Source organism: Labeo rohita, chromosome 19, assembly GCF_022985175.1.
Source record: "Labeo rohita strain BAU-BD-2019 chromosome 19, IGBB_LRoh.1.0, whole genome shotgun sequence".
Taxonomy (NCBI): Eukaryota; Metazoa; Chordata; class Actinopteri; order Cypriniformes; family Cyprinidae; genus Labeo; species Labeo rohita.
In genome coordinates this window covers 8399294-8413684 of record NC_066887.1, presented here as the reverse complement: position 1 = coordinate 8413684, position 14391 = coordinate 8399294, and the positions used below count along the sequence as shown (strand labels likewise).

The 14391-nt window shown below is 35.2% G+C and overlaps 2 protein-coding genes across 4 annotated transcripts in view; one reads left to right on the top strand and one right to left on the bottom strand.

Moving 5' to 3' along the window:
• Positions 1-7053, top strand: part of adcy2b (adenylate cyclase 2b (brain)) — a 104750-nt gene extending 97697 nt beyond the window's left edge. For both annotated transcript variants that reach the window (XM_051136001.1, XM_051136000.1), the window contains exons 20-25: positions 2141-2299; positions 2385-2531; positions 5870-5977; positions 6133-6247; positions 6381-6505; positions 6599-7053. In XM_051136001.1, coding sequence (XP_050991958.1) covers positions 2141-2299; positions 2385-2531; positions 5870-5977; positions 6133-6247; positions 6381-6505; positions 6599-6751 — 807 coding nt within the window. In that variant the 3' untranslated portion in view covers positions 6752-7053. The remainder of the gene's footprint in view (positions 1-2140; positions 2300-2384; positions 2532-5869; positions 5978-6132; positions 6248-6380; positions 6506-6598) is intronic.
• Positions 7054-8377: 1324 nt separating this feature from the next.
• On the bottom strand, positions 8378-13375 carry cfap90 (cilia and flagella associated protein 90). 2 transcript variants are annotated; one of them, XM_051137058.1, is made up of 3 exons: positions 13124-13375; positions 8844-8960; positions 8378-8705 (listed from the first exon to the last, which is right to left on the bottom strand). In XM_051137058.1, exons 1-3 carry the CDS (start codon positions 13238-13240, stop codon positions 8529-8531), a joined length of 411 nt encoding a protein of 136 aa, XP_050993015.1. In that variant the 5' UTR covers positions 13241-13375; the 3' UTR covers positions 8378-8528. The 2 variants fall into 2 exon arrangements, with proteins under 2 accessions (XP_050993015.1, XP_050993016.1); XM_051137059.1 differs by lacking the exon at positions 13124-13375 and adding an exon at positions 9798-9888.
• Between the last annotated feature and the right edge of the window lie 1016 nt (positions 13376-14391).

The window sequence follows — 14391 nt, the reverse complement described above, 5'->3', positions numbered from 1 at the left end:
AGTCTCATGTTTTCCCTCAACTTAAAAATCGTCCTATATTGCTGTTTTACCTTTTTTGTTAAGGGTGTTTGATCTTTTTTGCATGTTTATTTTGCAATGACTGCGTCTATACGTCTGCAGTGATGTAGGACGATTTTGAAATGATTTTTGAAGTTGAGTTGAAAATATGATTGGAGTTTTTCGACATACCCTAACACTCTTGAGCCAGAATACACAGAGCTCAGGCAGAGCAAGACAAGATGAGCATTTGAGATTAAAAAGTATTTGAATTGTACTTTTTTTTAATGAAAATAACCGATCGTTTTGGTAGATAAGACTCTTCTTCTTCAGCTGGAATCATTTACAACCGCATTTAGGATCGTTTGAAGCCGCATTTAAGCTGCATTTTGGAAGTTCAAAATCGGGGCACCATATCAGTCCATTATATGAAGAAAAATGCTGAAATGTTTTCCTCAAAAACCATAATATCATGGATGACAAGGGGGTGAGTACATTATCTGTAAATTTGTGTTCTGGAAGTGAACTTCTCCTTTAACATCTTGGGAAGTGAAAAGCTGTGTTTGTAAGAAGCAAATCCATCATTAAGGTGTCTTTAACTTCAAACATTCCTTTAATATTGCTTTCTCCAGTGGCAAAAGTCATCACATCTGAATAAGGAGAGAAATATGCACAAATCAAGCATAGTTTACAATCAAAAACAATCCAAAACAGTTCTAAACAAATATGTTTTGATGTGAGAGAACAACAGGAGATGGACTTTTCACTGGAGGAAGCATTATTATAAATAATGGACTGGTATTTTGACCAGAAGTGATGCCTTAATGATAGATTTGTTTATTATAAACATAAAGCTTATCAATTCACATTTATTGATGGACTGGAATGGAGTGGATTACTAGTGGATTATAGTGATGTTTTTATCAGCTATTTGGACTTTATTCTGACTGCAGCCATTCACTGCAGAGGATTCAGTGGTGAGCACGTAATGCTAAATCGCTTCAAATCTGTTTCCATGATGAAACAAACTCATCTGCATCTTGGATGGCCTGTGGGCGAGTCAGTTTTCAGCCTTTTTTTATTTTGGGGTAAACTATTCCTTTAAGCCTCACTTTAGTTTGGAGATCTTGGAGGTACTTAGAGAGAAAAATCCACCCACAGGAATTACAGCGGTAATGCATGAAGTTTTAGTTTCACCACTGAAAAGACAATTTAAACAAATTTACGCAGCTTACATAACACCCCTTTTTTACGGAAGAGTTAATAAAACGCTTTTAAAAAAAATAAAAGCATCACATTTCTACTTTTTAAGGCTGCAGAATGTAGTTCCATTGTAAGTGCATTATTATTATGTGATTCAGTTGTAAAAGATGCCTGAATGTTAATCCAATGACAATTGAATAATATTTGTTAGCCAGTCCCTTGTCACCTTAAAATGTAGAGTTTTGTGGCATTTTCTATGGCTTCAGTTATTATCAGCACTCATAATAACATAAAGCTTTCCTGCAAAAAAAGCGTTTAATAAATAGCACTATAAGAAATGCTTTTTTCACAGTAGAATATAGAGAGAATTGTATGTTTTTCAGCCTGTATTGAAACCTTTTCACTATCTGTACAGGTCGGCCTGTGGGTCAGACTTGATTTTTTTTCGCCGTGTGCTTTTAATTCTGTTGCGAAAGACTGTTTGTTCCTGGATAATAGGCCTGTCTGATGAACTCTGTATTTGAAATGTGCAGTTAGGTGAATTCATTTATAAGTAATGCGGCGTTCGGGTTGATCAGGTGATAGGTAAGCCGGGGACTGATTTTTCTCCAAAGCAATGAAGCAGACAAAAATAAGCAAAAGCAAATATAGACTGAGTGAGAAAGACTATCAGTGCATACTTAATGCCTTTCAAGGTGCCATTTGGACTGATTCACGAAATCTTTTTCATGCTGAATGTCTGCTGGAACACAAAGCTACAACTCAGAGAAAATTGAAGCAATTTTTTTACGATAGCAGCCCTTTATGCAAGCAAAATCCATAAAAGTATAAAATGAACTGTCCTTGTGTGCATTTGATTCTGCTTTCTTTGTCATCTTCAAAGCCACATACGGTGATCAGATGTGTACCATCTCTTTACCTCTGTGTCCTCTTGTAACAGAATGAATATTACTGTAGGTTAGACTTCCTGTGGAGGAACAAGTTTAAGAAGGAGTGTGAGGAGATTGAGACCATGGAGAACCTGAACCGGGTTCTTTTGGAGAACGTACTACCTGCCCACGTGGCTGAGCATTTCCTGGGGCGAAACTGGAAGAATGAGGTGAGTTGCATCCAAATGTCTTATGAAAATGCGTCCGTTGCGTCTTCATCACCAGATATGTTTTTGCGTGCTGTATTTTTGACAGGACCTCTACCATCAGTCCTATGATCTGGTGTGTGTGATGTTCGCCTCCATCCCAGACTTCAAGGAGTTTTACACAGAATCTGACGTTAATAAGGAGGGATTGGAGTGTCTGAGGCTCCTTAATGAGATTATAGCAGATTTTGATGAGGTAAGCTCACTGACACAACCCTCTTTCAATTTCAGTTGCTGTAGAAAGCTGCGCTAAAGTACTTGCGAAGATATAAACGCCATCTGTGATAACTGATCCTTCCCTAAGCCCTGCCTTTGAAATGTTACTGACATACTGCCAGACGAACAATCAATCTTATGTAATGTACGCCTGCTTTGGTCCTTTGGATAGTTTTAAACACAGTATTTCAACAAATAGATAAAACATTAGACGAAAAATTCTGCCTTTGAAAATAGTCTTTGTGGTATCAGCAGTTTCAGATAAATCCACCCATAAATGGCACATAAAAATAAAATGAACTCTGGCGGCTTTACATGACGGTCTCTTCAAGTTTAGGTGGGCGGTTCTTGGCTAGAATAAGCAGAAAAGTGGATCAGACTAGTCAAAAGTCTGGCTTTTGAGATAAGAGCAATTATGCAATGCTTTAATAGCACAACCAAGTTCTAGTTTGAAAGCTTGACATAGTAACAGTAAAAAGGGGGAAGTTCCTAACAAAGGATCACGGCCACTGAGTTTTACTTATATAAATGAAATCCTACTAGTGTTCTACTGATTCTTTTTAAAGGCTGCAGATATAAAACAGAGCAAGCTGATAGGATAGGTCCTTTACATACAGTCATGTCATTTGCATGATTGGCCCCCGCTTTTTTAATTTCATTAATGAAAACTATGATGGAAAATGTTTGTTGATGAGCTTTCTTCCTAGAACTAAAATGAGAAAATGTTGAGATGACAGTTGGGTTAATAATTGATAACTTTTGACTGTATCAACATGCAATATCAATGACAATGGAAGACCAGACTAAAATGTATTTTAAAAAACAAACTACACCAAAATCAAAGAAGAGACAAAATATTATTGCCGACTGCTGTATGCTGTATATTATTGCCGACTGCTGACTTGCCTCTACTACGCAAGCTTTAATGTGTGCGGTTGCCAGATATCAAGAGTTCAAATCCCCAGATCAGGGCTTTTCTGTTAAAAAGATACATTTTCTGCCCAGTGTTTTGCTTTGTTTTTGCAATCTGGCAACCATGCGCACACTCGCTATTCATTACGGAAGTAAGCTGAAGTTTAGCAGTCCCCATGTGAGTTATTCGGCTTAAATGAAAATGCCATTCGACTATATTTTATGCGATTGTGGTTACTGAATAAATGCACTTACTCAACTGCTGTTGTTTTAATAAAGAAACATTCTTGCACTTTGGAATTATTGGAATTACTGTTAGAAATGTTACTGTTATAAAATGTTTTGCTTTTACCAGTTTTCATAATGTAGACAGAGACAGTGCATATCGAAGTGTTTGATATTAATTTATACAGTATGTTAAAATAGCCTATTATAAATCAATACACTAGATGAGGTAAAATAAACCAGTATATTAGTCCACATTTTATTGATGTGTGCTTTCTGGTGAAAGTGAAATGGTAAAAATGAATTTCTAAAATTACAACAATCATTGCGATTAAAATTTTGAGCAAAAATATATATTTTTTAATCAGTTTAACCATTATACAGCATGACTAAAACTAGACTAAAATGCTCAGACAACTAAAACTTGACTAAACAAAACCATGACAAAGTTGACTAAATATGATAATAAAAATTACATTTGATACAGGACTAAGACTATAAGGAACGATAACTATTAAGATAACTATATTAGTGTCCACACGAGTGGATGATATTGTCTGTTTACTCTAAGTGCACACTTGTCTGCTGTTTTAAATTCTCAAGCTTGTTATAGCAGGATTGATTCTGATTTGGTGTCATTGTTTTTTTCGTTCATCAGCTGAAAAAAATGTTCTGAAAGTGATTCAAATGTTACTGTCTTTCTGTGCCTTTATTGTTATAGCTGTGGTGTGGACTCTGCTATTCTTTAATACTGAGTATGATTTTTAGAACAATATCTTTATTGTTATCTTTATAGTTAGCATCCTTGGTGTGAACAGGACTTAAAAGAAGTACACTTCCAAAACAAAAATTTACCTTGTCATCCAAGATGTTCATGTTTTTCTTTCTTCAGTCGTAAAGAAATTATGTTTTTTTGAGGAAAGCATTTCAGGATTTTTCTCGATATATTATGGACTGCTATGGTGCCCCGAGTTTGAACTTCCAAAATGCAGTTTAAATGTGGCTTCAACAATCCCAAATGCAATTGCAAACAATCCCAGCCAAGAAAGAAGGGTCTTATCTAGTGAAATTACTGCTTATTTTCATTTAAAAAATACAATTTAAATACTTTTTAATCTCACACACTCATTTTGTCTTGCTGTCCCTGAACTCTGTGTATTCTGGCTCAAGACAGTTAGGGTATGTTGAAAAACTCCAATCGTATTTTCTCCCTCAACTTCAAAAATCATTTTAAAATCATTCTGCAGAAGTATCGACCCAGTCCTTGCAAAGTGAACATCCAAAGATCAAACTTTTGAAGTTGAGGGAGAACATGAGATGGGAGTTTTTCGACATACCCTAACTGTCATGAACTGGAAAAAACAGAGTTCAGGCAGAGCAAGGCAAGACAAGCGTTTGACATTAAAAGTATATAAATTGTATTATTTTTCTGAAAGACCCTTTTTCTTCGGCTGGGATCGTTCACAACTGCATCTGGGATCGTTTGAAGTCGCATTTAAACTGCATTTTGGAAGTTCAAACTCGGGGCTTCATATCAGTCCACTATATGGAGAAAAATCCTGAAATATTTTCCTCAAAAAGCATAATTTATTTACGACTGAAGAAAGAAAGACATGAACATGAACATCCCCAGATATTAAGTGAAATCCACAGTTAGAAACTCCTTCAGTGGCTGTGGCGTCTTGACAAGTGTCGACTTGTTTACATCCTTCCAGGAAGGCATCTAGCGTTTCTTGTCTGTGCCGTTTGTAATCACTTTTAGAAGCTGTGGTCTATTAAAAGCCTCAAAGGCATCAGGACTAAAGTTGAGAGAACAAAGACACGGGTCTTTAGCAAGCTTTATTCATTCACAGGCATCTTCCCATTCTTTTCCCCTCTTCTTATCGCTAGGAAAGCAGTGAAGACTTACATCACTTCTTGTTGCCTTTCAACTGAAAATTACAACCAAAAGCCGCACAATGTGGCAACGAATCAGTATTTTATTTTCTGAGTTGTGGAGCGGTAAAAATAGCAACAGGTAGCTCACGGAGTGCAACCATTTAAAGGTTCTTCATAGAACCACAGATGCTAGTAAAAACTGAATTTGCATTATGAAGTCTATACTTGCTATGCAGCAGCAAAATCTAGTCCGCCAATGTCAAATACATTAACATCTCTTCATAATGTTTTTGTTCTCAACAGTTGCTGTCTAAACCCAAATTCAGTGGCGTGGAGAAGATCAAAACGATTGGCAGCACATACATGGCTGCAACTGGGCTGAATTTGACGCCTGGACCAGAGTATGCACAGGTAGAAATTTGAGCTCTTGTGTATAATCCTAAATTATAATTCTCGTAAGATCACACTGAATTGATTGCAGAGTCTCGTTAGACCTATTGTAAGACCTGCTTGTGGTGCTAAAAGCTTGATTTGTGCTTGAGACATCGCGCTTTCTTATTCTGAAGGACCACGACCGGCAGTACATGCACATTGGAACAATAGTGGAGTTTGCGTTTGCTCTGGTGGGGAAGCTTGACGTCATCAACAAACATTCCTTTAATGACTTCAGGCTGCGAGTGGGTAAGCCAGGCCCGTCAGCACTTTCACACCCAGCAACATTTTGTTTGCCTTTCCTAATTGGCAGAGAGTCTCATAAAAAGCCTTTATCACACATTCAGGATGTTTCAAATGTTTCCGGTTTTTCTCTCGCCAGGAATAAACCACGGGCCAGTAATTGCAGGAGTAATCGGAGCACAGAAACCACAGTATGATATCTGGGGGAACACTGTGAATGTAGCCAGTAGGATGGAAAGCACAGGGGTGCTTGGGAAAATACAGGTCGATCCTTGTACTGGCCTACTTACTTTGCATGCTGGGTGAATTATTAATGGGTTTTTCAGTGGATCACGTCTAGTGTGCTCCCTTCCGCAGGTCACTGAGGAGACGAGTCGGATCTTGCAGACACTGGGCTACATGTGTTCCTGTCGAGGGATCATCAATGTGAAGGGCAAAGGGGATCTCAAAACTTTCTTCGTTCACACTGAGATGACACGATCTTTATCACAAGGGAATGTAATGCCTTGAACCTCAGTCACACACCAGTCAGTCATTGACCTGATTAAAACATGTACAGTTCAATATAACGTTGGCCTATTGTAGTGGAGCTCTACAGCGTTCTGTTCGCACCACATACACTAGATTATTTGCATTGCTTTATAAGTAATGAATGGCTCAGAGGCTCTGTGTAACCCAGACTTGTAATTGTGTGTTGCTCAATCCATAATTTAAGGCAGCCGGATTTTGTAAAATAAAGACAATTAACAAAGGTGGCCATGTTTTGATGCTATCATTTTGTTATCCATTAAAATTTATATATAAATGTCAAAGTCTCTGTCTGTGAATTTTAAATAGACTGTGAAAAGTTAAAACCACAGTCATAGGAAAAATGATCTTTATTGATAATACTATATATATATATATATATATGTATGTATGCATGTATGTATGTGTATATATATATATATATATATATATATATATATATATATATATATTGCCGTTAAAAAGTTTGGGATCAGTAAGGTTTTTTTTTTTTAAAGAAGTTTATGCTCATCAAGACTGCATTTATTTGATCAAAAGTACAGAAAAAACTGTAATATTGTGAAATATTGTTGCAATTTAATATAATGGTTTTCTATTGCATTATATTTTAAAATATTTTTTTCCTGTAATGCAAAGCTAAATTTTTAGCGTCATCACAGAATTCAGTGTCACATAATCCTTCATAAATCATTATAATATGATAAGTTACATAATATTTAATTATTTATGGAAATTTCCAGGAATAAAAAGTTAAAAAAGAACAGTATTTATTCCAAATAGAAATAAATTGTAACCTTATACGCTACTGTTTGTAAGTTTGGGGTCAGTCATTTGTTTGTTTTCTTTTCTTTCTTTTTTTTGAATTTTTTTTTATTCAGCAAACGATAGTAAAGACTATCTTTTTATCTTTTTAATATTTATTTTTTGAATTAATACTGTTCTTTAGAACCTTTTATTCTTCAAAGAATACTGAAAAAATGATCACAGATTCCAAAAAAATATTAAGCAGCACAACAGTTTCCAACATTAATAAATAAATCAGCATATTAGAATAATTTCTGAACGATTATGTGACACTGAAGACTGGAGAAATGGTTGATGTAATGGCTGCTGAAAATTCAGCTTAGCATCAGAGGAAAAAATATTTTAAGGCATAATACAATAGAAAACTATTATTTTAAATTTAAATAATATTGCACGTCAATATTTTTTCTGTTTCTTTTTTTAATCAAATAAATGCAGCCTTGGTGAGCAGAACAGACTTCTTTAAATTAAATTAAATAAAAATTAAACTGTAGTGTATATTTAATATTATTAATATTAGAATTTTAGTAGCATAATAAGAGTTTTTTTTTTTTTTTTTACATTAAATGTCAGAAGGCAAACAAAGCTGTATTTTGCAATATTCTGCATTTTCCATGACATTTATATATGCTTTCTAATATAAAATTATAGTATTATTACTAATATGTTTTTATAGTAATAAGAATTTGGGATGGTTGGGGTTTAAAACAGGCTTTACGTATTAATTACTATTAATTATTTTATAATATTATTTTAATAATATGGAAGCATATCATTTCTTATTTTTTATTATTTTGTTGAGGCATGAATTGCTACATTTGTTATCCACCCTGTAACATCAAAAATTAACACATATTATTAATATACTGTATTGATGTTAGTAACAATCCACTCTGCATTTGTTTTGACATTGACTGTTATGTGCATTGACAGTTGTGACCATATAGAGACACATTTAGACGGGTGCCACAGATCCATAGCCTTCCTCCACGCTCCAGGTGATCCCATTCTTATTGTAGAAATCTGAACGAATGTGAGCTACACGAGCAAAGCTCCTCCCTGAGTCGTACTGCGGCGGTGAAAATCGGCCATACACGGATGAGGACAGAACTGGTGCTGGTCTAGATGATTCCTAGGATGGGAGGTTGAGATGAAACATATTGGGATCTAGTTCCTCTAGTCAGCATTGTTAAAAAAAGAACAACACACAATGCATGGACCATCGAGCTGACAGGGATGGATCGCTGTGGAGTTTTGGGAAAAAGCGCACCTCGCTGAAGATGTCCAGGCCGCGGGATTTGGCATGTTTTCTGTCATCACGGTGGAGTTTGTTATCATAGTCCTCCGTGCTCTGATGTAAGCAGTCATACAGAGACCTCTCTGGGGCCTAAAGTACAAGAAAAATGGACAAATTTGGTTTTAGAAAATGTTTAGAAAATGTACCTAAATGTACTTAGTCCAATAATATCAGAAGGTATTTTGATCTGCAGTGTACCCAAAGGATATTTAGACGTTAAAAATATGTGAATGTCATTAGTAGAATTTATTAAAAAGTATAAATAAAGCTAAATAAAAAGTCTTATGAAACTATCCACCTTATTCTTCAACACCTATGTGCAAGACTTCTGGTTCATTAGCCGCTATACGGAAATAACAAGAAAGAAAACTGTTTGCACTACAAACCAGTGTATTCATAATAAAGATAATGCATTCAAATAATATGGTAAGACACACCAGTTCATACTATGAAGCAGCAAAACAAGCTGTTTTGTACAGCTAAAAACAGCTGGACGCAGGTGAGACCAGAAGCAAGACCCATAAAATTTACAAATGACCAAAATAATTTGGATATTTTAACCAGATAAACTAAAAGGCCTAAATGTATTGTGGAATGCAAGACATGTTGATGTTGCTGCTTTTTTGTAAAGACCCCATGTGGTGAAATTCAAGTTTTTAGCACTGATTATGTCTCTCTCGTGTTTTAATAAGCTTAAAGACAAACCATACAAGTAAAAACAGTCTTAGAAATGGTTTGAAACAGCCTGTATTTTACATATGACCAATCCTGTCAAGTTGCGGGGCGGGGCTTTTCATATCATTAGCATATTTTTGGAATATAGTTTGTGTAAAATAAGCAACACATTATGTTGTTTAATAGTCAAACGCTAACAATGTCAATTACCATTGTGTCTGATGTTGTAGATAGCAAACATAAATGCATTACCATTCTTGTAATGTGACTTGTAGACAACCATAGAGAGAATGGGAACGTGATGTCAGCAACGCACAGCATTCTGGGACTTTCGGACATGGACGCTACAGTCTAGACTGGGTAATAGTGGAGGTAGATGTTAAAATCTATAGTGTACATTTAAAAACATTAGAATGGAGAATGTATGCTGTGATATGAACTTCAATATCTGCTGTCATGACTGGAGTGGAGAACGGATCTAACATGAAAGCGCAAGTTTATGCTTTTCAGCTTGAAACAACACAATGGCGAAAGCAGCTCAATGAAAATAAACAACTTCAAAATCTGGCTTTGTTGTGTTTGTATTTATTATTTATTCCTGATTCATTATTTCTGATCCACTTTAATGTGTAAGTGCCTCACGCTATGAATAACACGTTCGGAAATGGAATTTAATCTGTGATATGGCTCATTACAATCACTGTCTTTGTTCATAAAGCAACTCATCTTACTGTGTGACATAATATACCATGTAAATAAATGCTATTTAAATTCACGTCGCACACTTTAATGCTCGTTGAATGGAAAATATACGCTATCTTCGAACTGCAATCAGGGTGGAATATTTCAAGTTTGTAGGGCACTTACTTTTGAATAGAACAGACATCTGAGATACAAAATGTGCAGAGCGGTGGTTTATTTATATGATCAACTGGCTGAGATCAAGCTATAGTGTGTTTATTTTATCTGGCAGATATATCAGTGCAACCTAGTTATTAAAAACTGCAAAAGAGAAATTAATCGGTCCTGTGTGTGGTACAATAGAAGGCGGCCGTATGATTTCTGTGAGTGTGTATGTGTCGTGTTCTGGCCACACGACTGAGCTCTCAAATGAACGCAATGGATTCAAATATTAGTACATTTATTCTAAGCAAGTGCAAGCAGCTCTTAAAAATATTAACGCAAATACAGTCGTTTTTTCCTCTAGTGGTTTGTTTTTATTGTCATTGTATGATATTTAGCGTGTCCTAAAACATGGCGGCGATTACCCAAAATGCAATGCGCAGTGACGTAGATTCCCAATGCTCTATAGAGGGTTTGCACTTTCAACTACATAGAGGGTTTGATTTGGTCAGTTACCTGGATGCCTGGATTACCATATTGGCGATACTCGGATGTAAACAACAGCCAGTGTTGGGAAGGTTACTTTGGAAATGTAATAGGTTACAGATTACAAGTTACTTGATTTAAAATGTAATAAGTAGTGTAACATTTCAATTACTTTATTAAAGTAATGTAACACTACTTTTGATTACTTTTTTAAATTTCTAATATTTTCAACTGTTAATCATTTTGGAAACATTTAAACCAGGCAGAGTTTACCTTACAGTAGCACTCAACACTAATTACTGTCAGACTTTCAAAATCCTTTATCACTTGAATTAAGATTATAATAAGTAAGGGATAATATACATCTTTATTTTGCGATAACAACTGGCTGAATGTACATTATCCCTCTTATTACACAGCTGCTTGATAGATTATTTAGATGTTTCATGTCAAAATTATTAGACACGAAACACTGATCTGAGCTGAAATATTTGAATGCAAAGCTTTCATGAAGAAATCAGTTGCTAGCAAATGGCAAGTTCAAACTAGACATTTTAGGGATACAGTGCAGTCATACCAGTTTTCTTACACAACATTTTACCACATAAATAATTAAGCAGTAGTACTAGTTTCTTAGTTATTTTATAATCCATTACAGTGTACAAAAAAAAAAAGTACCTGCGTTTGTATGAAACAATAGATCAAGTCCATGATACCAGGATGATACCAGGATTTGGGCTTTTTATGTCTTTTATTGTGATAGGACAGTAGAGAGATGACAGCAAAGAGCTGGGAGGAGAGAGTGGAGCGGGATCGGCAAAGGACCTCGAGACGGGAATCGAACTCGGGTCTCCGTGAGCACTGTTGTGCTGTATGTCATAAGATCATAACATACATAACATCATAACAACAAAATAGTTTAATAGCTATGATACCGGGTTTTAAATAAAATGTTTGCAGAGTTATGACAGAACACACTAGCATCTAACAATGCCTTGGAAAAAACAATCTTAAAAAATAAATTTGCATCAGAGGAATTGGGTTTATACATGCATAAACCCAAATAGGAAATAAAACAGTTACTGAATAAGCATGTGCCCTATTGTGTGTCCTAAACTCCTGAAACATTGGTGTCTCATTAGAGCAGTCAATGCAATTTAAAAGAAGTCAATTAAATCTGTAAGTGGGGGTGGGTGTGTGAAAAAATACAGATCCAAAAAATAAAAAATAATCACTGGCATTTTTCAAAAGTATCTGTAATTTAATTACACATTTTTTCTCAGTAACAGCAACTAATTACAATTACATTTATTTTGTAATTAAATTACATAATTCCATTACATGTAACTAGTTACTCCCCAACACTGACAACAGCATGGATTGCACCGTTAATGTACTACTGAATACCTTGTTCTGCTAATTTATGCGGTGGTCTAAACCACTGAAAAACATGTGGAAGCTGCTAAAGCTAAGACTTAGTAAGCAGGAAAGGGTACACTATTTTGACTAAAGTTAATAGGTGGTAAATATATGTATGAGCAGTATTAATTAAGATATTAGCCTAATATTTCACCTACCTGACTGGAAATTATAAGAACAAACACGAATATTGTCAAGATTCTTGCCCTGGAAATCCTGGTTGAGTTTGGCCAACCACAAACGCCTTTTGTTCCTCAGTTTTTTGCACTCTTCTCCTTAATGTGTTATAACTTTTAGCAGTATAGTACTCCAAATGTTTTTCCTGGTCTGACCAATTAGTACAGCTCAAAACATGACACTAATTGACCATTTTCAACAGCAATAATCAGCAAAAATAATGGAGTTTAGCTCGGTTCAGTGGCGTTGTTTACATTCAGTGCCACCAATATAGCCGATGCCGCTTCCTTAAAACCCTCTGTATAATTCGCTTCCTCCTTTCATAGAAATCAGTTTATGGTTCAAACATATATGGCTGAATTAATCCAATATTGCCACTTGCCATTGCGACGCATTTATTACTTAAATTAACCGCAAAAGTTTAGCAGGTATTAATGTGATTAAATGGAGGCGGGGACTACTTTGCATACTCATAGCCATCCGCGTATAGCCTACTAAATGAGGTTAAGTGCGTAGAGTTACATTCAAGCAAGTTTAAGGTATTCTTTTTCACTAGAAACAGTGTTTAAATATGTTATTTCGATTATCAAAGATGGGTTGTAAGTGATAAAGTTAGTGACTGCAGGAGGACTTGAATAAGCAATGCGTCTTACCTTGGGACTGCAGTTGAAATATCGCATTTCTTTGGGCTCTGTTCTTCTGGGCGGTATAAAGCTGAATACTGACAGCGTGGAAAGCGGTTTAGACTTCGCTTCGGATAATATGTCCATTACAACTGTTGCACTTTTATCGCTGTAGACCAGGAGTAAAATTTCCACAGACAGTGACAAGTCCGCGTCTGCGGTTGCTAGGAAACTTCTGGAAAACTCACGCTCAGGTGTTTATACCACTGGAAGCGACACATAACAGGTGTTACTTCATAGCTCGACAAAACGACAAAGAAAAGCAATTAGCAAACAGACAAAGACAGAACTAGGATTTTTTCATTAATTTTACAGTGTGTAGCTAAATTATTTATTAATTTACCGTTTCGTTGTTTTACTACGTTTTAAAACAATTAAAACAAACAGCTTTACATGTCTATTACTGTGTTTTTACAATCACTAGGACAATTTTCTCAATAGGTCACATTTTCAACTTCCAGCTTGGCACAGCAATTCATTCAAAATGTACTAAAAATAACAAAACAGAAATATAAATAATGCTTTCAACTTAACATGACAGTTATTTCTGAGGAATCTCTTTTTTGTGTTTAACTACTTGTAATTGTTTTAATGGCAATTTATTTTTTTTAGATTTGTATTTCAATATGCTTTTACTGTAGTCATATAGCAAACTGCTGTCTTACTCAAGTTTGTATAATGTTAGGTTTTGAACTTAAGTTTAACAGTTTTGAAAATAGTATAGCAAATTGCCTGTTGGATTCATGTAATTTGAAAGATCCTGCCAAAATAAATAATAAATGATCCACAAATTAACCCATATAGGCTGCTGTTGTGCTTATTGTGTGAACAGTTTTAAGAAAGAGACCTATAGGTATTAAGACATGGGACTTTGTGATTGAAAAAAATTAATGTCTACATTTAAAAGTGATTCATTTAAATAAAATCTTTTTATGATTGAAATATTAAACTGATTCCTTTCTCTTCTTTTATGTACTTCATAAACACCTCCAACTTTACAACTGAACTCCTATTCTATAAATATAACTTTGCTTACTTACTATATTGTCGACGTCATCCAGTTATATTTTTGTGTGTTTGCAGGCAAAAAAAAAAAAAAAGTATGACAAATTTCTGTGTGTGTGTGTGTAATTGTTTTTGCTACATTGTGGGGACAATCCCCGCAAGGATAGTAAAACCTGAAATTCATTGACATTGTGGGGACCGCAGGTTAAAAAATTCATTGACATTGTGGGGAC